The sequence below is a fragment of the Mauremys reevesii genome, linkage group 2 (genome assembly GCF_016161935.1).
Source record: "Mauremys reevesii isolate NIE-2019 linkage group 2, ASM1616193v1, whole genome shotgun sequence".
Lineage (NCBI taxonomy): Eukaryota > Metazoa > Chordata > Testudines > Geoemydidae > Mauremys > Mauremys reevesii.
In genome coordinates, this window is record NC_052624.1 from 75,474,326 (window position 1) to 75,499,957 (window position 25,632).

General features: G+C 43.8%; 2 protein-coding genes across 3 annotated transcripts in view; both read left to right on the top strand.

Moving 5' to 3' along the window:
* Positions 1–17,902, top strand: part of CMTM8 (CKLF like MARVEL transmembrane domain containing 8) — a 49,722-nt gene extending 31,820 nt beyond the window's left edge. The window contains exons 2-4 of the mRNA XM_039521799.1: positions 2,317–2,490; positions 12,955–13,071; positions 17,410–17,902. Coding sequence (XP_039377733.1) covers positions 2,317–2,490; positions 12,955–13,071; positions 17,410–17,493 — 375 coding nt within the window. The 3' untranslated portion in view covers positions 17,494–17,902. The remainder of the gene's footprint in view (positions 1–2,316; positions 2,491–12,954; positions 13,072–17,409) is intronic.
* Positions 17,903–22,982: 5,080 nt separating this feature from the next.
* Positions 22,983–25,632, top strand: part of CMTM7 (CKLF like MARVEL transmembrane domain containing 7) — a 33,959-nt gene continuing 31,309 nt past the window's right edge. The window contains exon 1 of one of the 2 annotated variants that reach the window (XM_039524885.1): positions 22,983–23,421. In XM_039524885.1, the coding sequence (XP_039380819.1) occupies positions 23,272–23,421 (150 nt within the window). In that variant the 5' untranslated portion in view covers positions 22,983–23,271. The remainder of the gene's footprint in view (positions 23,422–25,632) is intronic. The other variant, XM_039524886.1, reaches the window with a different exon arrangement.

A 25,632-nucleotide genomic window follows, 5' to 3' on the forward strand; every position in this document is an offset into this window, starting at 1 on the left:
GGTGTTTTTGGTCTCTTCCTCAATGTTTTTGTTCTTGGTATGTTGCCAATAATTAGGTCCATGTTAAAATGGGGTTCAGACAATTACTTGTTAAACCTATATCACAATTATTTATTGATATAACTTTTCTAGGTAATAAATTTTGAATAAAGTGATGACTAGACACAAAAATACATTTTGTACCCCAAGAAAGAGAAGCTGATAATGAAATTTAATTGGCTAAACAGATTTTTAAAGTGGTTGCTGTATTAGCATTTGATTGTTGGTATTAATGTAATCAATCGTAGTTTGTGCAACTTGAGGCATTAGATAACTGAGTTGCTGCAGCTTGTAGAATGTTGTCAGAACTAGAAGTATAAAGAACTATCTGAAACCTTGATATTCAGCTGGTAACATTTATAAAAGGATAACAATATAGGGTGACCAGATGTCCCATTTTTATAGGGACAGTCCTGTTCTTTGGGACTTTTTTTCTTATATGGGGCCTATTTTACACACACACACACACACACACACACACACACACACACACACACACACACACACACACACACACACACACACACACACACACACCGTTTTTTCACAGTTGCTAGCTGGTCACCCTATAGAAACAGATCTAGAACTATTCTGTTAATGCTGCTTGAAATGTTTGTTGGGCAATGCTGACCTCCAGTGGTGGTAGATGCTAATCACAGGTTGTTATATCTTTCTTAGAGATATATTCCAGGACTAAGTACAGTACTTATTTAAAAGCCACTATGGATGTAGATGCCGTCTGCACCAACATTCCACACAGAGATGGACTACAAGCCGTCAGAAACAGTATCCCCAATAATGTTACGACAAACCTGGTGGCTGAATTTTGTGACTTTGTTCTCACCCACAACTATTTCACATTTGGGGACAATATATACCTTCAAGTCAGTAGCACTACCATGGACACCTGCATGGCCCCACAGTATGCCAACATTTTTATGGCTGACTTAGAACAATGCTTCCTCAGCTCTCGTCCCCTAACGCCCCTACTCGCTCTACATTGATGACATCTTCATCATCTGGACCCATGGAAAAGAAGCCCTTGAGGAATTTCACCATGACTTCAACAATTTCCATCCCACCATTAACCTCAGCCTGGAGCAGTCCACACAAGAGATCCACTTCCTGGACACTACAGTGCTAAGAAACGATGGTCACATAAACAGCACCCTATACTGGAAACCTGCTGACCGCTATACTTACCTACATGACTCCAGCTTCCATCCAGACCACATCACACGATCCAAGTGATTTTATGGACTCAATCCTGCACCATTGAAGTCAGTGGGAGTGTGGCCACTTAATTGCATTAGAGCAGGAACAAACCTGATGGAAGTGAAACCGTGGCAAAACTATCTGATTCTTCTGCATTTTTCCCAATTGTATAAATATGCAATAGGCAGGAGAACCATCATCTTGTTCCATTTCTCCCTATTAGGTGACTTGCAGGGGAATCTGAGTGGTGTGGAACAGGGAAGAAATCAAAATTCTTTTCTTTTAAAATATAAGAAATTTAAGTCCAGATTCTGGCCCTGCTGAAATCAATTATTTACCATTGTGAAGAACTTAAAATTATATTCTTCTCTATACTTGAGGTTTTATAATTTATGGGCAACTCACAAAAATGTATAAATGGAAGAAATCTCAATATAAGAAATGTCACTTCACTGATATTGCTACTATAACAAAACGTACATTGGTGCACTATAGCTAATAAGCTAGTATTCAAACACAGTTACTAACATTCACCGTAATGCTGTCTCCCATTATTTCTGTGCAGGAATGTCAGTCTATCTCCTTTTCCCTATTCTGGCAAATATCACACATCAGCCTACTCAGGTTTTAGTCTCTTCAGTTCCATAAAATACTTTGAGAATTTTACTCCTTTCCATTATTTTAATTATTGCCAGGCGTGACTTCAATTATGTTCCATTTCCCTGCCTCCTCCGCTCTCTCCCTTCCCCATCCCCCAATTTTATTGAAAGGAGCAATTCAGAAAGAAATGAACCATCTCTTCAATAGCTACAAAATCACATTGACTCATGCCTTCTTTAAAGGATGTTTGTGCCCATATTTCTACTACACAACATCCAGTCCAATACATCTCTTAATTAGAGCTCTTTATTGTTGCATAAAAGAGATGGGCAATGCCTTTTCCACTGTACAGTGTTGACTCAAAGGTCCTTAGGGATGTTTACTTGAAAACCACATTTCTAAAGTGTGTGTGTGTGTGTTCTAAATCTGTATGATGGTTTTTTCCCTCTACAATCTTTACAGGTGCTAGGGCTGCTGGTATGGACACTGATCGCTGGAACAGAGTATTTCCTGTATCCTGCTTTCGGCTGGGTGATGTTTGTAGCCGTATTTTACTGGGTTCTTACGGTCTTCTTTTTAATCATCTACATGACAATGACCTACACTAGGATTCCCCAGGTGCCATGGACCACGATGGTAAGTATGCACAATCTTTGTTGTTGCTGCGTTTGTTTGGGGTTTTTTTATTGTTTACTTTGTGCAAGAGAGAAGAAGACATTGATGTACTCCATAATTGTAGCTAAGGAACTATAATGTGCTTTCACACTTCCTTTTTTATTTATAATTAACATCTATCCATGTTCCTGACACTGGCTGTTGTCACATAATTCATCTAAAGCTTGGTCTACTGCAAAACCCCTTTCCTCACACCCAGACTAGGTAGGGTGTACCTTGGAGATCCTTCTATCTTCATTTTCATTTCTTCCTATTCCTAGACTGCAATACCCACTTTCTCACTCAAAAGACCGGAGGAGCAAATTCACTGTGAAGTTATTGCTACTCTTACTATGTGGACTAACCAGCAGGAATATCCATATTGTGTAGTACACTGTCAGGCTTTATTTGCCCAACCATCATGGTTCCTTTAACTCATTTCCTTTTAGTCATTGGTCTATCCAATGTCTTATTTTCCAAGAATGGAAATGTGTACTTGTTACACATGCTATAATACAATGTGGCTCTTTGTCCCCCTGTAGTGGCTAGACCCCATATGGAGTTTTGACTCTGGCCTCTGAGCTAATGGACCTGGCTCTGTAGGTAAGCCATAAAGGACTCTTGTTGAATCATCTATAGGGCTTGAACCTAGAACCTCTGGATCTGAAAGCCTGAGCCTGCACTTTTTGAGCTAAAGGACCAAGTGATGGACTCAGAGGCAGCAGCAGACTCATAAACGCATATATGGTCTAGCCACTAGAGGGGGACATAGTGCTGCAGTGTATTTGTGTGAACTATTTTAAATTGCATGCCAGTCCAACCTTCTCTTATTAAATCCTTTCTATTAGTCGTTTATCCTGTTCACAGTAAATCTTGGGCAGGTAGCAATTAAAAATCTGAATGCTGCTGTAATTCCTGGCTAACTGAAATCCAGATCCTAGTTTGAGCAATCCCTAGTAGAAATGGCAGTATATTTGTTACAGTCAAGACTTCCATAACAAAGACACTTTAAGGAAAACAAAAAAAAACCTAGAAGCCTTTGTTACCTCAACCAGCTGCTACTCACCATGACTCCTTCATGAAGTATTATAATTTATTGTAGTATGTGTCTAATATATTATTTTTATACTTAAAGATCATTAAACGGTTTTAAACCATTTTATTGTAATATAAAGGATATTTTACTTTCACATGACAAACTTGCTATTAATTAAAATATTGTGTGCCGTGACTATTAAAATGTAAGAGTTAGAGTATTACTTTTTGCCATGACTTTCCTGTGTGTTGCCATGAGAAATAGCTTGCTGTAGCAATACTGGTCTGTAGAACTAGGATTATGTACAAATAGCTTTTATATTTTCAAGTTTCATGAGCAGCACTTGCCTTTACAATTATAACACTGTTACAGTACTGCTGTAAAATAATCCAACATTTTAGTATCTTGATGTGTTTAGAGGTTTTATTTTCTAAATTACATTTGGCATGAATGTAGTCAAAGGTAAGACAGCTGCCATCAATTTGGATCATTTTGATCACTGCCTCCATTAGTTTTATCTATTAGCAGCAGAATCAGGCAAGGTAGTAGCTTGCAGATCAACAGAACTGATCTCTGATATGTCAAGTTGTCTACCACCTAGATGTCTCCACTTGTTTATAGAGCCAAGTGTTCGTTGCTGTGAGAAGTTTTCAACCTGCTTTACAGATAAGATTGTTTAGGTGTAGACCAATATGGCAGCCCACCTCCATGACAGAAGAACTTCAGAGGGAAGAAGTAGGGGCAGGGGACACATGCAAATGCTTGGAGTCCCCCTTGTTTTGCACAGTGGTACTAGAAGAGCTTTATGATATGACCTATGAATTAATTAGACTAGGGGTCGGCATCCTTTCAGAAGTGGTATGCCGAGTCTTCATTTATTCACTCTGATTAAAGTTTGGCGTGCCAGTAATGTTAACGTTTTTAGAAGGTCTCTTTCTATAAGTCTATAATATATAACTAAGCTCTTGTTGTATATAAAGTAAATAAGGTTTTTTAAATGTTTAAGAAGCTTCATTTAAAATTAAATTTAAAATGCAGATCCCCCTAGACTGGTGACCAGTTCCTGGGCAGTGTGAGTGCCACTGAAAATCAGCTTGTGTGCCGCCTCTGGCACTCGTGCCATAGGTTGCCTACCCCTGAACTAGACCCATGCCATTTGTGGTTGGTCAGAAGAAATACAGTCCTGGGTCTGCTTCCAGTGTAAATTGTTAATGCCTTCCTTTGGGAGGGCAAGATGCCAGCATATCTCAAATTAAATGGGTTTTTTCCCTATACTCCAGAAATTGTCTCCTGAGGGGATTGTTAGCCCAAAGACACATTTATTTTATGCAGTGTCCAAACTTTAATATGGATTCCTATTTCATAAATTAATTCATTGCAGGGTAAGTACATCACCTAACCATATAAGATGCAGTTACTTTACTGCAAATTAACCAAAAGACACCTGCTCCAAAATTGTGTGTGTGTGTCTTCACCAAGAATAATGAATGGAAGATTTTAAACTGTGGTGAATTTGGATTTAAGAAGCAGGTGGTAACTTGAACCCTTTGTTTTGGATATACATTGGCAATAGAGGTACAGTAAACTAAACTTGCTTTCAGCTCCATTCTTCCCCACAATGTTATCTCCCAAAGCAACACTTTACAAAAATGATGTTCTTCTTTCCTTTATACATGACAAGATACTGCAGGGATTTGCAGTTTTCTAGGATAATTGGGTCTCTTTGGAGGGAAAAACAAAAAACTAACAAACCAGCTTTGAAGACTTGGAAATAAAGGGCCACTTCATGAAATTCCACCTGAGCCTGATGACTCATGGGATCCAGTCATTAAATTGCTACCTTGATACTGTATTTGTGCAAATTGAAAGCTTCTGAATAAGACAAGCACTAAAACAAAGACGATCATATGTTTTACACATTTTAATTTTATCCTGACTAATTACATTCATTTAATCCTAAATCCTGGGCCCCAGGGCTCCACCTGAGTGGCCAGGCTGGGCTCTCTGCTTAAGTGTGTGGATAAGTGCTGCTTCCCCATCACTCCATGGAATGGCAGCAGACATTCTGCAGCTGTGACTTGTACTGCAATTCTGAGGCTGCAGTAGCTTTTGTGAATTCTGCCAGGGTCAGTGACTGACTGACTGGTGAATTCAGTAGCCTCTGCCCTCTCCCCAGCCCCTATGACAACATACAGGGAGCTGCAATGGAGTTGGGCTCCACAGTGTGCAGGGGCGCTGTAGTGAGGCGGCCTGGAAACAGGCGAGAGGACCCAGTGGGCCGAGCAGCTCCTCAGTGGGCGGGGACCACCACAACCTGCCACGCGGCGAAGTCAAGGGGGACAGCAGAAGGGAAAAAGCAGCAGCTCTTCCAGCAGGAGCGGCAGAGAAGCCTGGCCGGCCCGCCTCAGCCTCCGCAGCAGCCCTCCCGCCGGAGGAGGAGGCCTCCTCCTCGGTATCCCGCCCCCGAGCCTATCGGAGCCTCCTGCCCGGCGAGACCGGTCCTCGACGGACCGGCCTCCCCCGGCCGACGGGGACCCCGGCCGGACCTCCCGATCCTCTCAGCCCCCCGACACCGTGCCGAGCCCGGCTCCTCCGAGCCCCGTACCCCCGCGCCCGAGAGGCCCCCCCCCCTGCCCGCCCGCCTGCTGACCCCGCCGAGTGCCCGAGAGCCCGCCACCGGAGGAGCAGCCCGAGCGAGGAGCCCGCCGACAGCAGGAGCCCCAGAGCCCGGAGCCAGAGAGAGCAGGAGCCCGGAGAGGATGATGGAGGGATGGGGAGGAGGGGGTGGGCTGGGGAGGGCTGAGGGCACTGGCGTGCCCATGTCAGGTGTCAGCTGCCAGGATCTGCACTGACTGCAGCAGATCCACGCTGCTGTTAGGGCCGGGGCTGGGACACAGTGGGGGTGGTGGGCCCCCCCCCCCCCCCACCCACGGTGGTGGCCCACTCCACTACCAGCTCAGGACCTCCAGCCTGCACTGCAGAGAGCCTGCTCAGTGCCTGCTACACTGGGGGCCTGAGCCTGTAGGGTGGTGTGACTGCTCAGCCTGCCAAGGAGGACCTGAGCCTTTGACTATTGTTTATTGCCCTCTGACTAAGGGCCTGGGGCCCTGCCCCAGGGGCTGGTCCTCCTGCCTGGCTACAAGGACCCTACCTGAGACTATGGCTCTAGCTCAGCTCCCGCTCAGCTGAGCCTTGCCTTGAACTGTGCCTGTTGTGCCTGATTAAGGCCCTGGGCCTTTGGGGCTGCTCTGATCTGATCTCTTATCACTGCTTCTGAGGGAAGGCTCTGAGCCCTGCCTGACTGACTATTACCCCTGCTCCTGCTAAAAACTGCTGACCCTTGAACTTGTTTATTGCCCGCCCTGACCTGAGCCCCGGGGCCAGCCTGCCTGCCAGCTCAGCTCAGCTCCTGAGGACAGGAGCCCCCCCCCTGGGACCTTTTGCCCCCCCCCACCTGACCCTAGGGGCTTGCTGGGGCTTTGATGCTCCCCTGCTCAGCCCCTGAGGACCTGAGCCCTGACTGAACTGCTGTGCTCAGCTGCTCTGGCTGAGCTGAGAGCTGCCTGTTTGGTGTTTTGGCCCGCCCTGAGGGTGGAGGCTTGGTCTCTTTGTGTTGCTGCTGTTGCTGCAGCTCCTGCAGGATCTGAGCTCTCCTGTGCTGCCTGTGCTGCTGCCCCTGACTGGGCTGGGGGCCTACTGACTTTGTGCTGCTCAGCTGCCAGGGACCCAGGACCGGAGCCTAGACTCCCCCTGCCCCCCCTGAATGATGGGGGTGGCTTATATTGTGTTTGTGTGCTCAAGGGCCTGAAGGGTCTGAGCCTGGACTGCTGTCTGCTCTCCTCCCCTGACGGAGGGCTGGGGGACTCATTGCAACAACCGTGTGCCTTCTGTTCCGTGCTTGAGGGGGGCAACCCCAGACCACCAGACAGAACGGACTGATTGAGAGAGAGTGTGGAGGGGTGGCTGGCTCCCGCCCCCCCCTGAGAGGGCACGGCCCCAACCTCGGACTATTACAGGCGCCCATGTAATATTGTGCTCACACAAACACTCAGCCATTGGAGCCACACCAGATGTATCTGGGGACATCTTTGAATGTGGTTTAGGGGACAGGATGTTCACAATAACATCTTAAAATGCAAATGTACGGCCTAAAAGTCAATGGGAGTTGGGTGCACTCGGGATTGGTTCTGAAGTGACTGCTTGGAACTCCTGCTATTATGAATTTACATAGAGTACATCATAATAATTCCAATCCAATGTATCCTCAATCAATTAATTAGAAGGACAATATATAGATTGTAAAAGGGCATGTTCATTAGCCTTGTATAAGTAGTGTTTTCTTACAGGGCTTAACTTCCTCAAGTAGTGATCTTGAAATACTGAGTACTTAAATGATGACAAATTTAAAAACACCCCCACTCTTTTTTTTCCTCTCAGTCTGAAGTAACTTCCCCTGCTTAGTCTCTTGCTCTGTGAATCGGAAGTTACTGTGGGCTCTGTGGGTAAAGCAAAGTAGCACACTTTGTTTTTAGGGTGAGGAAGTGTCTAGGCTGCTACCTTTCTAAAACTTAGCTAGCCAGTCTAGGAGTGTGAGGAGGAGTACAGCCCAAAAGGGATCTCCCTTCTGTCCAGGGGCAGCCCTACATTAGCTGCCAGCAACTGGCGCCCTAGGCGAACCATGCAATCGGAGCCCCCACCCCCAAGACCCAAGGGCAGATCTAGGCTGAGGTTTTTGATAAATTGGGAAACATTTTGCCCCTTTTTTTCCTTTGAATGTTTTTTTAAGTGTTTTTAAACAGAGGCGTAGTTATTCGGTTTGTCTATCCGTCCAACCAATGTTTCTGAGATCAGATAAAATAAAGACACGAAATTTTCAGAATAGAGTTGTACATGACAGCTAGATGATATTTCAGTCCAATTTCAAATAAAAATGCATTAAAAATGTTAGATGATTTTGGATTTGTAATAAAAATAATTATTACACTATCCTGCTTTAACTGCCATTACCACCACATCCAATATAGAAAGAAATAAGAAAACACTTCAATGAACTTTAACCTGTATTTACAAAACACTCTGAATAAAAAACTCTGTTGCTCTTAAAACGTGACTAGTCACTAGTTCTTTTAGATCCAGTTTTCCAGCGATTTCATGCTCTATTAACATTGTGGCAAGTCCAACAAGTCTCTCTTGCACCATTGTTGAACACAGATATGTTTTTATCACTTTTTTTAACTTTGAGTCGCTACGTTCCCCCCTAGCTATGGAAACTGGCAAAGTTAAAAGAATGTGTAGAACTATAAAAATGTTTGGAAAACTGTCTGAGAGTTTATTTTCACAAACAAACTTCAGTATTTCTTCAGGAGTTGAATGTTTCCTAACTTGTCTTGAAAAAGCCTGAAGCTTGCTACACAAATCTGTAGCATCAGTGTCTTTTGAATTTTCATGAGTCAATGCCAACCCCAGTTTTATACAAAATTCTCTTATCTGTTTTGCTGTTTTCTTTTGCAAGCTGTGGATATCATTTAGAAAGCCAAATACTGACTCTAGCTCCTGCATCTGTTGAAATCTTTCATCAACCAAGTGACTAGCAGTATCAAGGACTGCGAAGTAGAAATTCACTTTGAACCTTTGTTTTGGGTTCTGAATGGATGTGTCTTGTCTTTCATATGAAAACTGCTGTTTCTTTTGCAGAATACGAACTGGCTCTGGTTCAAATTCTGTCGGAAAGTCTATTTCTTCAGCATGCTCGAGAGAATCTACCAGTGTTCTTTCAAACCCTTCATAACTTCTGAATTCTTCCAGAATATTTTTAGTTTGCTGCAGTTTTTGGATAGCAGAATGTATGTTCAAGTTCTTTTCCTGAAGCTGCTTAATGGTGATGTTAATCTCAAAAAGGATATTATACCACAAAATGAGTGAAGTCACAAATTTGAACTTGGAAAGGCCATTTGCAAGAGCTTCTGCATCTGAACATGCCATATTGCCAGATAATCCAGTAAAGATAGTATCAGAAATTTCAATTAGGGCATCATAAATGTTTCCAAGTTCATAGCAAAGAGGCTTCAAAGTATCAATGCGACTCTCCCATCTTGTCTGACTAAGTGGTTTTACAGTTAGAGAATTCACATGGTGAGTCAGAATCTCCCAACGGCATGTTGAGCCTGAGAAAAAACATATTGCACCAGGTCAAAGAAACTTGCCTTCTAGCAGCATCATTGACAACCAAATTCAGAGAATGCGTAGTGCAAGGAATGAAAAAGGCCCTAGGATTGATTTCCATCATTCTCCTTTGCACACCACTGTATTTACCGTTCATATTACTCCCATTATCATAGCCTTGGCCTTGTAAGTTTTCAACAGATAATGACATTGTTTCAAGCTCTTGTAGAATAGTTTGTCATAAATTCTCCAGTCATCTCCTTCAGTGGTATGAAACCCAAAAAATGTTCCTTTATGAGCACTTCAACATTATCTTCATCTGTAGACTTTTCCATATCCGCAAAACGAATGATCGTCCTCATTTGTTCAACATGATTCACATCTGGTGTACAGTCCAGTATTATTGAAAAGTATTTTGCAGAATGGGCAGCTTCTATAATTTTCTTTTTAATGGCATTTGCTAGGATTTGAATCAGTTCATCTGCATATTTTTTTCCTAAGTAATGAACCTGTGTTTCATGATCAGTTATTTTACGTAGATGCTCCTTCCTGACTGGATCAAACAAAGCTAGGTATTCAACAAATTTTACAAGATTTCCATAACCTGGAGTGTATAATTTTTTTCATTTCTACCATTTAGCCATCACGGAATGCTAAATTTTGCCCACTGAGAACTCTTACTAAAGCAATCAGACACTCTCTAATATTTGTTGCCAATATTCTTCTTTTTCTTTGATCACACATAAATTTTCTTCGATTTTAGTTTTTTTCCTTTTTTCAATCGTAGTTCAAGTTCTTTCCAATTTTGAAAACATTCCAAATGTTCTATACTTCTTTCATGTGAAGAGAGAATTGAAGATATGTTTTCCCAGTCCTTCGAACCATTTTGAGTAAGTGATGTACCAATTGCTTGATTTCTAAACAACTTGCAGCAAAAGCAAAACACAGTCCTTTGACACTGAATATTGTAACCAGTTTTGATGAATTTCTTCCCCATTAATGAGTTTCCTCTTGTAATGCTGAGCAGAGAACTTTCTTTTATTTCCATCCTTAGGGAAGGGAAATTCATGAACTTGTTCGGGTCCATGTTCCACAAGAATTTGCCGCACACTGTCATCAGATCTGGGCCATGAATATGGGTCCCTATACTGTAACTTTTTTGTAGCTTCCTCATCCTTTCTTCCTTCTACTTCATTTACTTCAATTTCTGCATCTCTCTGAAAGTGAATAAATTTTCTCCACTTCCATATCAGTCTGATGCTGTGAGCTGCCTTCATCTAGAAATAAGTTTCCATCATCTTGAGTTTCCAAACTGCTTTTTTTTTGTGTGGATGTGAGCTATCCTCATCTCAAAGTAAAATTCCTTCATCTGGATGCTGTGAACTGCTTCATCTTTATTTGGATTAAAGAGAAGATATTTCAGGAAGGATCTCTACTGTTTTGCTTGGGCCTTTTCCTTCTCGGCCTTTCATTTACAATATTCAGCTCCTGAGGGTTTTCTTTTTCCTCTTTCTGCCATGGGGTATTTGAATATTATGTACTGTGCTCCCAACTGCAAGTATTATAGTATTAAGGATGACTGACACACCCACCACATGGTTGGCGATTTAAACCACATTGCAGCCATCCCAACACGTCTTTTTACTGCTTAAAGGTTCAATGATTAGTAACATACACTCCCCTATTAAAACAGTTACAGCATTTACACGCAAACAAAATTACCTTTTTCAACATTATAACCTGACACCGGTTGTTTGGAAAGTAATCCCCTTCCTCACGGTTACCCGCTTGGAGTGTGACATCATCACTTTCGTAGTCTATTAAGCATTAATGCTATTACTTTTGTTTTATGGACCTTATTTATTACATGTGAACCAGATATAACAAAGAAAAGTTCATAATTATACAGCCCGATAATAACACTAAGGTTTAATAACGCTTAAAGATATTCACTCATGTTTTGGATTTATAATTCTGAAAGATGTGTTTTTTGGTGTCAAAGAATAAAGAACAACAATTTTCCACAGTATTCACTCAATTCTTAACCATCTACCTGCGACGAATGTTAAAATGACCATTTGACATGGATCCTCTTGTGATATCTTTGCTCCACATGAATTTCCAGCTATGCGACCTTGATGTATATTCGAGTTAGGTGTCACTAGCATTGCAGATCTTGCCACTGGCAGATGTGTTTAATTGTGGCTGAGTTATTGCATATCAAAATTGTGGAGTGGGGCATCTTGACCCTCCGTCGCAAACTGAAAAAGGTTTTGTTAAAATCTTATTTATTTTTACAGTAAATAAAAGATTTGGCATATTAATTCTCAGAAATGTAGAGAAATTAATTACAATTAATATTTCCTCCATACGTGCATGGGAATTGAAATGACATCTTTATTTGTATTTTTTTCATCTTTCATTTTTTTTAATTTGTGTTTTTTTCCCTCGAATTTGGCACCCCATTTAACTTTGCACCCTAGGCAACCGCCTAGTTTGCCTGTATGGACGGGCCGCCCCTGCTTCTGTCACCGGAAAGGGGGCCAGAGTGCATGATGGGAAACTTCATCTTGGAAGAGTGACTCCCTTCCCTACCTGACCTCCCCAAAAATGGAGGAGCATAAAACTGCAAGCATTCTGACTGTGGTTAATTCATATGCAGAACTTTCTTCATGTTTAGAAACTTAATCAAGTGGCTTTTGTTTTTGTTTGGTGTATTGGTATTTGTATTTCTGTTGCCTAAAATATTGATATAATAAAGTCTAATTCTGCCTTCATTTTCACTGTTGGAAATCCACGGACTCCACTGTCTTTAATGGTGTTACTCTGGATTTATTATGATGTAAAGGAAAGCAGATTTTGGCTCAATAGTTGTATTAAAGTACATAAAATTTGGCTGTGTTCTTACTAATATCCAGAGTTACAAGGTGAAACAATTAAGATTACATTCAAATATTGTTTATATTAAGTTTCATGAGCAGCACTTGCCATTATTGTTATAACACTGTTGGGTTATTTTAATTACAGCAGTAGTAAGGATAATTGGGAATTGTATTTCAGCTGCATGGTGTGGGGGTGTTCACACAAGAGGCCAACTTCTCCTCACAATTGTATCAGTGCATCCCCCATGAATTCAGTAGGGTTTTCAGATCTAATTGAGAGGAGAATGGCAAGTAAAAGTATGTACTCAATATCAAATGTTTTTTAATCTTTTTGTTGTTGTTGTTGTTCTTCCTGTCCTGGCCTAGGGTCTATGCTTTAATGGAAGTGCCTTTATTTTGTACCTCATTGCTGCCATTGTAGATGCATCTTCAGTTACCAATGAGCAGAACAGCCACAATTACAACAGCTGGGCAGCTTCTTCAGTGAGTTATTTTTAAAAAATTAATTTAAAAACTAATATATTCTATGTATGACAATGTTACATCGAGAATGGAATTTTCAAAAGTGTGAGCTGAAATGGGAATATCCTGTTTTAGGTTTTGTAAATCTACAGAATGGTGATGGTGCATGATGCACCGTAATTCAGAGGAAGAGAATATGAAAATTTAGACCATTAGTTAAGTTACATTAGTGATATTGAGTGTCTGTTTTTTGGGTACCCAACTTAAAGATGCTTTCAAGTGGCTTGATTTTCAGAGAGGTGTTCAGCATGTTCTGAAAATCAGATCTCTTCAAGGTGATTTAAGGCAGGTGCCCAAAATCACTGGTCATCTCTGAAATTGTTGGCCATAGATAGGAAGACAATGTTTGCAAATCCAAAACAGTAGATTTGGAAGTTCTCCTTGGGCCTGATCCTGAGCCCACTGAAGTCAGCGAAAAGACCACCAATGATTTGGTGAGACTTAGGTCATGACCCGTTGGCTGCTATGATGCCCCTAATCTGATTCTTTTATATGGAGCAGCTCCAAATTACAACTACTTTATAGGTTATTAGTGCAGCTTCAGGTGGCTCTCTAACCTGCTCTGCTATCAGATAGTCACAATTCCTGTCTTGTGTGGTTTTTAAATGCAGTGATCAAAATAGCGACTTTGACACCAGCTCTACTGTGTTCTTGCAACTGGAGGACGACGGGCAGCGCATAATGGAGGTTGGGGGAGGCTAAGTTTCCCCTATCTCAGTGGTTCCCAAACTGGGGTTCACAAAATGTTACAGGGGGTTCTTGGGGGGGGGGAACATTCCCTAATGGTGGACAGAGCTGTCCCTAGGGACCCCAGGCAGGACGGGGCCAGCAGCCCAGAGCCCCTGGACTTCCAAGAGTTAAACAGATCAAAGCAAGCATATCTATCACACTGAGGAGATTTAAACTTCAAGACTCCTTATCAGAAATGGAAAGGGAGGTGGATATTTTTTGCTGTTTTTTAAAGTTAAATAGACAGCTAGTATTGTTTTAAAAATTATTATGAAGAACAAATTTAAGCTTTGTTGTAACATGTTGTTTGCCTGGACTGCTCAAGACCTGAATGCTTGTGTAGGAGGAACTTTTTGAGTTGGCTTCTTAAATACCTTCCTGCTGTTTCACATCTGATACTCCTTGATGAAACATAGGAGCCTTGTCTTATAACAGGCTTATTCAAAGTGATATAAGCTATGAAAGTGAGATCTTGGAAGAGTGTTGCCATTTTCATAATGTGATAAAAATACTGTAATGATAAATAGTAATTAATAATAAATAGTGTGTAATAAGCATGTCATAAAAACAAATTTTATATTTCCAAGATCACTGCTTTGATAACTTACACTCTGGTAAAAGAGAAAATCTCTGGAAATATTCATTTTTAGGAGGTGGTTCATGAGAGTTGACATTTTAGTGAAAGAGGTTCATAGGACAGTGGTTCCCAAACTTTAACAACCTATCTCATAGAGCTGGAAGGGACCCTGAAAGGTCAGGGTCCAGCCCCCTGCTTTCACTAGCAAGACCAAGTACTGATTTTGCCCCAGATTCCTAAATGGCCCCCTCAAGGATTGAACTCACAACCCTGGGTTTAGCAGGCCCATGCTCAAACCACTGAGCTATCCCTCCCCCATAACCTTGCACTACCGGGGAGGGAGGACTGTGCCAGATTACCACACGCGGGCCTTGATCAGGGGCCCCCTGCCAATTTGGGGCCCCTGGAAAATCTCCCCCTAACAGGGCCCTGGGGCACAGAGCTTTTCTGGTCTGGGGGCCACAGTGGAGGGGCACAAGGGGTCGAAAGGGGTGAGCAGGGCCTTGGTGGAGTGGGGTGGAATGGGGCGGGGCCCCTGGGGAAGAGGTGAAATGGAGTGGGGCCATGTGTGGAAGGGGCAGAATGGGGGAGGGGCTCCGGGCTCAGAGCTCTGGCTGGGGCTGAGCTCTCAGCCCCCACCTGTGGACCTCACCAAGGTCTCAGGCCCCCTCGCCCCTCCCCCTTTCCCCCCACCAGGGCCATGGGAGGGCTGAGAGCAGTGAGTGGGGGCAGGGTTTCAGCCAGAAGAGGCAGGGCTGCAGTTGGAAGAGACTAGGCAGGGGCTAGGCTCTACAACGGCAAATGTCACCCGCCACCCATGCGGAAGACCTCTTCTCTCTCACCTCTCTGGTGTTTAGTGTTTTATTTCCCTCTTGGCACCTCATAACTAAAGGCCTGTCACTCAATGGGTGTTGCTTTTGGCAGGAACTTGTTTGGTGCTATACAAGTTTCTGTGCTGATTCGGGTTTTTAAGCAGAATGCATTAATGCTCCACAGATCAGTCAGATCATCTGAGATGTCCTGGGACCTCTTCTGATCGCTTTTAGTGCTACTTGCACATAGTGCTGTTTAACTGTTAAACCTGGATTATTACTCTGAGAGCTTGTTAAACGCTCCTCCATCCCCTGCTTATTCCTAAAAAGAGATTTTTAAGAATTCAGTAATAACAAAATCATCTCCACCCAACATGCTCTCTTAACTAAAAGAAAGTATTCAGATTTTTGTTTATGAGCAGTTCAGGAAAGACTCAAAACTTCCCAAAACTAAGAATGCAACAACATTCTCACAGTGTTATGTATTAACCATATTTTACACCAATTCCTACAATTTGTTTGGTGCTTCTGATTAAACAAAGCTCACCAACAGATGTTATGTACTCTTTAGCATCGTTATAAAGGTGTCTAATCTGAGCCCTAATTCTTCTTCCCTTATACATGTTCAGTGGTACTTTGCGCCAGTAGTAAGGGTGACGGAATCAGGCCCATGACAACATATAGAACCAGATACATTGTACCTGTTAACCCTGTTTGGTCCTAAATTTTCATCATTGCTTAACATAAGCTGTCTATTTTAAATAACTTTCAGTGATAACAGAAGCCTTACCATTGGCACTGCGTGGTATTAAAATATATAGAATAGCTGATGTGCAGCTATTCGAGTAATACATAAAAAGTTTAAAGGAGGAGGGGGAAGAAGTATACAATGTAAGAAATTGGGAAAAGAACAGTAAAAGCTTGCAAAAGTTAAGTACTGTATTTACAGTAATGGTCTGACTCTGTCCAGTGATGAGCTGCCAAAATCTTAACAACCGGTTCCCTATCGGGTCTTTGGCGGCACTTGGGCGGTGAGTCCTTCACTCACTCCGGGTCTTCGGCAGCACTTCAGTGGCACATCCTTCAGTGCCGCCGAAGACTCGGAGCACCGCCCGGTGAGTACAAGCCGTGTGTGCTTTTTTTACGTGGTGGTTTTTTGTTTTTGTTTTTTTTTAAGTCATTCCTGCTGGGGCCCCGTCAAATCAGGCCCTGCACTTCCTAAAGCTGGCCCTGCACATTGGGATTGCAAAATTGTATCAGGGGCCGGGTAGGGGAGGCTGTGCCTCCCAAAACAGCCTTTTCCCCCCATCTGACCCTCCCACCCATGTCCTGCCCCCGACTGCCCCCCTCAGAACCCACAACCCATCAACCCCCCCCCCGCTCTTTGTCCCCTGACTACCCCCTCCCCAGACCTCCCACCCTAACTGCCCTCCAGGACCCCACCCCCACCCAACTTTCCCCACTCCCTGTCCCCTGACCGCCCTGACCCCTCCATCCACCACCCCGACAGACCCCTGGAACTCCCATGCCTACCCAACTCCCCCCATTCCCCGTCCCCTGACCTCCACCCCCTCCAACCGCTCCCTGCCCCTTATCCAACCCCTCCTCCCAGCCCCCTTACCACGCTGCTCAGGGCAGTGTGTATGGATGACACGTGGCCCGCTGGAGCTTGCAGCCCCACCCCCTTACCATGCCGCTCAAAGCAGCAGGAGCTGCCGAGATGCCCAGGAGCAGTCCAGAGCGCTGGCGGTGCGGTACGCTGAGGCTCTGCGAGAGGAGGGAAGGCAGGGGAGGGGCCAGGGCCAGGGCCAGATGTGGCCCGCGGGCCGGTGTAACAACAGAAAAACCTCCCTCTCCCAATTGCCCACCCCTTTAACAATCGGTTCTAAACCAGCTTCTAAATTTAACAACCGGTTCATGTGAACCGGCTCCAGCTCACCACTGACTCTGTCACCATATTCACTTTGAGTAGTGCCTTCCTCCATCAATATGGTCCTATTGGAATAATAAAATAAGTTGCTTCTCTTTGTGAGTTAAATTGGCAGGATCAGATCCTAAATGAGCACCATTTTTATTAACGTAACTATTTCTCTTCTATCGAATCCTGTTCATAAAATTAAAATGCGCTAAATAGATACAATTTTTTCTAACGTTTGTTTTTTCTTTTCCCTCTCTCTATAGTTCTTCGCCTTTGTGGTTACCTTCTGCTATGCAGGAAATGCCTATTTTAGTTTTATATCTTGGAGATCACGGACCTCACAGTAAATATTTTGTTTAAAAAAAATAAATAAATTGTGGATATAAGATCTCAGGAAGATTGTACTATGTGACCGAAAGGTTGAGGTTTTGTATACTATTTTTCATTAGAATTGATGAGAAAATTATTTAAGCTGTAATTAAAATGGATACTTATTTATAATATACTATTGCCTTTAGTAATGACTAACAGATTTTCTCTGTATTGTATGATAAAGTAGTACAAGTAGCAAAATTTCATACTGTCTTTTATCTTTTAAAATTAACATGGTATTTTCCTAGAAATTTTATATAGCTATAGTAATTAAGCTGCTAATAAAATCTACCCAGATGATGTGCCAATTTTTTTCAAATTTAACTATTTTTTGTCACGGATGTACTTTCTGAATAAATGCCACAAAATAAAAAATGAGATTTAGATATTGTCTCATTTTTTGTTTGCATGAAAAACTAAGCACAAGAATGCTTTAAAATAAATGTCCTGATTTTGCATGTATTCAACTTTTTTGCGGGCGGGGGGGGGGGAATAGGAGGAGAGACAATTTTTTTTCATTAAAATAATATGCAAAACCTTGATATTCCCAATTTGTGTATTCCGTTTAGTCTACAATCACCTTTCTGCTCTCCAACGAGGAGGGCTGCAACAGAGCCTATTAACTGAGCTTCAAAATTAGCCAGAGGAACTGTTGCCTCCAGAAGCTGAGCACATTACCTTTTGATAGTGTTCTTGTACCCAACAGGCCTAAGGATCACGAGCTGTGGAGCCAAGAACTGAGCCCAGGTCTCTTGTTTTTTTTTCACTTGGCTTAAGTTGAACATATTGAGTATATCATCAAACACCTACTGAAGATGTTGCCTCTTTTTTGCCAATGGGCACTGAATAGTAAATAAATCTATCCCACCTGCCACAGGGTCACCTAAATGCTAGTAAAAATATAAATGTGTTCTCTTTAGGGTAATCGCCAGAGTGGAGGTGATAAGCATGAAGAATTCCCTCCAACTTTCCTCCGCCTACCACCAGCACCTCCAAATTGTTAATTTGTAAATTACCCTTTTTTACGTTTGTGTATCTCATTTTTTACATATCTTTTGTATTGGTGAAGTAGAACTGCAAGCGAGTGACTCATAACTGACAACGCTCTGCTACCATAGCCCCAGGGAGTGCTTTTTGTCAATGTAACTAACGTTTGTTCATGGAGGTGGTGTTCCTACACTGACAGAAAAACCTCTGCCAGCATAGCTATGCAGGTGCAGTCTTCATAATATAGACACACCCTCTAGCCTGATTCATGCCTCCTTAAAGAGCTAGGTTTCCCCAATCCTGTGCATCTAGTACTATTGTAACAGATAAATCCCTTCTCCTGCACTTCAGAAATCTTTGACCCTTCCAGCTGTTGAAAATCTAGTTGGCTCAATATTAAGATTGATTTTTTGTCATTGGTATTGTTAGTGAAAATCAAGGACAGGACATGGGCAATAAACAGAAATTCACAGAAGCCTGCAACCAGTCCATGACTTTTACTAAAAATATGAGGGGGGAGGACTAATAGCCGAAGCTCCAACCTTACCTTGGGCAGCAGCTCCAGCCAACAGTCATGGAGGTCTATGAAAGTCATGGAATCTGTGACAAAAATCATATCTTTACTCATTATAATTTGTATTAGGGAAATCTGAGGGTTAAAGGAATAGAACCTGCTTGAAGTACATATTGCTTCCCTTTAAATAAGCTAACTACTCTGCCTTCTCACATGTTTCACATGTTGATCACACAGCTGATGTATCTGTTGAGTGGCAAAATCCTTCAACATAAGGGAAGCCAAGTTATTTAAATACTTGCATTTATTACATGTCTGTGCAGTAAAGATCAAATACTGGACTGCCCCCTGCGGAGGCAGTGAAGACAAATGCATAGTTGCTGGCCTATCTACACAGATCAAATATTTTTGTCATTAAAATTGTATGGGGTCTTCTGGTGGTCAAATAAATATCAAACATATAAAAATGGTCCAAATGATAAAACCTGTATATATGCCTTCAAATGTAGCTAAAATCAAAAACCTTATCAGTGATTTCCCATCAATGGCTATAGAAATCTAATAGAAATTTACTCTCTGGTGTAATTGGATTTACAAAATCTTAGCCCAGATGTATATATGCTCTTTTCCCTCCCTAATTAAATATGGATGAGAAAATTAGTTTGGATTCTGTCATACAAGTGCTAAAACAGAAGAGTTGTGGCTTTAGGTACATCTGTGCACTCCTAAAGATAGAAAAAAAGTTTATTTAACCCCCCCCAACCATTATGTAATTAGCTTGTTAGTAAAATACTTATTTTATCTACTTCAATATTTTATTAATATTTTTCTCCACTTAGAATGTTTTTTAATCCGCAATATAAAACTATTAATGTGTAACAAATTCTCACTGTAAAATATCTAGACTTCTACTCAAGTTAAGTGCTTGTATATTGTGGGATGCTGCTGTCAATTTATAGTCACCAGGATTCATTTTACAAAAAGCTTAGTTCTCCCCCATTTTTACCCCTTATTATCATATGTAAAGCATGTGATACGATGCAAGTAAATCAAATAAAGAAAATTATAACCAAATGTTAAACATAAAACTCAGTACAGTGAGGTTCCTCAACCTATGTTCTAGAGTGGGGAATTTGTACCAATCTTCACTGTAAGCTGTTTCCTCTATTCCTGTGCATGCAAAATATGACTACGTGCATTACTCGCCTTACTGTGGTGGTGATACTGTTCTACATGGATTGAGCTCAACATAGTGTACACCCCAGCTACTCATGGAAAATGGGGGAGAACTATGAAAACTGAGCCAGTGGTTTAGAAATCTCCCGATTCCCTAACAGAAAGAGGAGAAAAGACACTACTAGAATCTTCTTCCAAGGAGGAGGAGAAAAACACACACCCAAGAGTGCTGAATTTGCACTCCGGAGAGAGATGCAGAGGGAAGAAATCATCTTACTGGTCAGCAAAGAATAGAGGGGATATTTTCCTCTGTAAACTCTTAACTTTAAGCCATGATCCATGTTGAAGCCTCATTAATGTTGAGGTTCTTTCTTCCTACAACCATTCAAATCTCTCCTCCCCAACTAGCCAAGGAAATCTCTTGAGTGATAGATCTCTTGCACAGTGAGAAACAGAGGGCCAGTGCTATAGTACTTGTGAATAATTACTACACCTAACAGCATATGCCAGGGGTGGCCAACCTGACCCTGAGAAGGAGCCAGAATTTACCAATGTACACTGCCAAAGAGCCATAGTAATACATCAGCAATCCCCCATCAGCTCCACACACACCCCACCCTGCTCCCAGCGCCTTCCACCCACCAGCAGCCCCACCGATCAGCGCCCTCCCCCCCATCAGCTGTTTTGTGGCATGCAGGAGGCTGGGGCGCAGGGGGAGGAGTGAGGGCACTGCAGGCTCAGGGGAGGGGGTGGGAAGGGGTGGAGTGGGGGCAGGCCTGTGGCAGAGCTAGGGCTTGAGCAGTGAGGACCCCCTGGCACATTGGAAAGTTGGCGCCTGTAGCTCCATCCCTGGAGTTGGTGCCTATACAAGGAGCCACATATTAACTTCTGAAGAACCACATATGGCTCCGGAGCTACAGGTTGGCCACCCCTGGCATATGCCATGCAGAGAGACTGGCTGTTCCCTTTTCTGGGGTATGTCTGCCTTTCCAAACCAGATAACATATTGTGATGAATCACACAGAAAATGTGTTCAAAAAAGAAAAACAAGCATGTATTTTTAAACATGAGGAAATGTATAATTTCCTCTCTTGTGCTTTGCTAGACTTTCTGCATGAATTCATTCCAGCTGTGTGGGTGTTATAATGATTTGAGCATTACACTTTATTGGTTCCTGTGACCATTTAACACTAATGCTTCCATTTTCCAAACATTTGTTTTGTGAGTAACAATACATGAATCAGAAAGTGTGCTTTTTTTGTTAGCATTAGTCTTCCATGGAAGCTATAGTATTACCTGAAACTAAGTTTCAGGTAAAATATTGAGAGCACCCTCACTGCAAGAATATCATTTCAACATATACCACAGTGTGCCATGTGCACTTGTTGATCCATCCAAAACTTGCCACTGTCCAAGTTTTGCCTATGTATGCTGGGACAGAAAAGAGTCATGCAGGGGTGACTGGGAGCAAGGGGTCGACTTCTCAGCAGGCAACTTTCTCCATCCCATAATGTCATCCGTATCCCATAATTGTTGCATCTTTTAAAAAAACAAAAAAAACCCAAACCCTGTGCTGCCCTCCTTGCTGTCCACCATCTCTGACACTAGTGTCAGGAGTGTTGCAAGCACAGGACACACTCTCCTCCAGTATTTGCAGAGCTGCAAGAACCAAATCAGTAGGGAACATGCTGATTTCATGCAGGACAGATGTCTGTGGGACATGGCAAAAACCAATTCAAGGTTAGTTGTGGTGTTCATGGAGCAGCTGCAGAGGGTGGAGCGCCACTTCTGCACCTGAGAAACAAGCACTGGCTGGTGGGATCACATCATAATGCAGGTTTGGGATGACAAACAGTGGCTGCAGAACTGGATGTGCGAGGTCACATTCCTGGATCTGTGTACTGAGCTTGCCCCAGCTCTCCAGCACAGGGACATCAAACTGAAAGCTGCACTGACAGTGGAGAAGCAAGTGGGGATTGCACTGCGGAAACTTGCAACACTGGATTGATACTGGTCAGTGAGAAATCATTTTGGAGTTGGAAAATCCAGTACGTCCCTCGCCCCGTGCCACTTCCAGCAGCTCCCATTGGCCTGGAGAAGCAAACCATGGCCACTGGGAGTCGCGATTGGCTGAACCTGCAAACGCGGCAGGTACACAAACTAGCTCGGCCCGCCAGGGGCTTTCCCTGCACAAGCGGCGGGACAAGTTTGGGAACCACTGCCATAATACATCACCCATGGCTCAACACTGCTCCAGGAGGTGGTGGTACTGCATTGCTGTAAAGGAGCCTGGGAGACAAATGTAAGCATAGACACATGCTCAACTAGGTTGATGCCAGGCAGCTAAAGTTGACCTAACTTCGTGGTGGAGAGCAGGCCTTAGTTTCCCAATCAGGAAAATGGCAATGATCCAACCCCTCCCAGGGCTGATGCCAACTGCAAAATGCTTTGAGTGGCTGGCAAGAAGTACTGGTAGGATGAGGATTATAAATAAGCGAGAGACAACAAGGGATCCTCTTATATGGTATCTTATTGTCTATGCCCCACTCATCCACCTGGGGCTCAGCCCGCTGTATCTCAGCCCTGGCACGCACCCATGTGCCTCTCCCAAGAGACTCGAGGCCGGGTTGCGTGGCCGAGGGCCGGGGGTGGGGGGTTCCTGTGGTAATTGTCACATGAGCAGTCTGCGGGCAGATGTGTCGCGCTGGGGACGCCGCAGGGGCTCCCTTCCCCGCCCCCGCTTCTGAGAGCTGGGGCCAAGCAAGTGTCCCGGCCACGTGTCTGTCTCTGGCCGTCTCCTGTTTAGCGCTGGAACCGTCTTGTCCCCGGAAAACCCCAGCCCACCCCCACGTCTCCCGCCTTTAGCCTTGCGCGCCCTGCCCCGCTCGGGCTCTGGCTGCTGCCTGCGCCCGCCCCTTCGCCCACAGCCCCCGCGCCGCCGGCTCTGCCTCCTGCCCCAGGGCCGGGCCGCCCATCCGCCCCGCCCCGCCCTGCCCTCGGCGGGACTGACCAGCCCCGGAGCCAGCCGCGAGGAGGAAGGAGCCGCCGCCGCCGCTCGAGCGCGGAGCGGGGCGCGATGTCTCACGGGGCCCGGGTGATCCGGACGGGCTCCAGCAGCGCGGGCCCCGGCAGCTCCTCCTGCCCGCCGCCCCCGGGGCCGGAGCCCGGGCTGCTGGACGGCGGCTACGCCCGCTCCTGCTCGGCCATGCTGAAGGTCGCCCAGATGGTAAGGAGCGGGGGGCCGGGCCGGGGAGCGGCGGCCCCCGGGGGGTACCCAGCCAGCGGGCTCGGTCCCCGCGGAGCATCCCGAGGGAGGCGCCATGTTCCCCCCTCCCCTTCTGCGAGCCGGGGCGGCTCCTGCTGTCTCCGTGCCGAGCCCCGGCGACTGCCGCTCCGCTCTGGCTGGGCTCAGCTGGGGCCCCTCGCCCCCGCCTGGTGTCTCGTCCCCTGGGCCACAGCCTCAGAGGCGAGGGCCAGAAACCCGGAACCAGCAGCCGCTGGGGGAAGTTTCTTGCTGAGCTCGGGGACTAACTTGTGCTGTGGGCTGGAGAGTATAAACGCGATAAATCACATCCCTAGCTACCCTACAATTGCGAACATGCAAAATGGGAAGTGACTGCCTAGGCAGGAATACTGTGCAAAGGGGTCTGGGTTACAGTGGATGATCACAAACTAAATATGAATCAACAATGTAACACTGTTGCAAAAAAAAAAAAAAAAGCCAACATAGTTCCTGTATGTACCAGCAGGAGTGTTGTCCCTAATTCTTCTGCTCTATTCCTTGCTGATAAGGTCTGAACTGGCATATTGTGTCCACTTTTGGGGGCCACCTTTCAGGAAAGATGTAGACAAACTGGAGAAGGTGCAGAGGAAAGTAACAAAAATGTTTCACGGTCTAGAAAACATAACCTATGAGGAAAGATTGAAATTCCTGTGTTTAGTCTGGAAAAGAGAAGACTGAGGGGTGACATGATAACAGTTTTCAAGTACATAAAAGGTTGCTGCAAAGAGGAGGGAGAAAAATTGTTCTTAATCTCTGAAGGTAGGACAAAAAGAAATGGGCTTAAATTGCAGTAGGGGAGGTTATGTTGGACATTAGGAAAATCTTCCTGTTCCTGTCAGGGTGGTTAAGCACTGGGAAAATTGCCTAGGCAGGTTGTGGAATCTCCATCATTGGAGGTTTTTAAGAACAGGTTAAACAAACACCACGTAATCCTGCCTTGACCTAGTCCTGCCTTGAGTGCAGGAGACTGGACTAGATGACCTATCAACATCTCTTCCAGTCCTACATTTCTATGATTCTTTGTAGCAGGAGAAGCATCTCTTGGCCACATAACTGGCCTCTCCCTCTCTCACCCCCTAATTGCCTCCTTTGGGTGGTCACTAGAAATGTTCTGTTGCATTTAAAAATCCAAAGCCTCTCAAATTACGTACTGCTGTGGGGTTCACACACCCTGCAGATAGTCCTGTTTGGGTCTGGATTCCAAGCACTACAGGATGAGGTCATTTTCAGACTCCAGTTCAGGAATCCTGTGCCTCATTCCATAGATCCTCAACCTCTCTTGGACATGGAGAAAACCATTTAAGGCACTCACTGTTACTGTTGTTAACTTGCATTTTTGTGGCACCTAGAAACCCAGTCATGGACCAGGACCCCGCAGTGGCCAACCCTTTTACAGAATTCTTGTTCCTAGGCATTCAGCTGTAAATTTAGCTGAGATAATGAGGGATTATTTTTTAGTTACTCTTTTACATATTTGGAAATAAATTTGTGTTTGTTTATTTTGTCACTGATTCGCCCGGGTTACTATTTAACTACAGGATATTTGTGTGAATTTTTATTCTTGGTTTTAGAAAGAACAAAAAGACGTCTTGTTCTTGTGAAACTCAAATTAACTGTCAGTTAAAACAGTCTTTTTGATTTTTCTAAAGCATATGATACAAAGTCATATTCAGATTATGTACCTAGCATAGCAACATTTATGAACAGTGTTTTATGTTCCACCTAACGTCTTGGCTAGAATAAGTTTTTAGGAGATGAAGTGACTTGCTGAAAAACACAGTGATAAATTCAAAGTAAAAGCTAAGAACTGTAATGTCTCATGTCACGACAGAATGAAATCAAACCAATGAGTTTGATTTTCAGAAGTAATTTGAGCATTTAACCTCGCAACTCCCATTAATTTCAGTGGGAGTTATATAGCTTAATCTATCAATTGCCTTTGAAAATTGCAACCTGTAACTCAGGTTAAACAAACTCCTGTCAGGGATGGTCCAATTATGCTTCAGTGCATGGGGATGGACTAGATGACCTCTTGAAGTCCCTTCAGTCCTAGTTCCTATTTTCTATTATTCTGTATTGAGACAGGTAACTGAACATTATTGGGACATATATGTATTCAATGAGTATCATACCTTGGTCACTAAACTCCAAAGT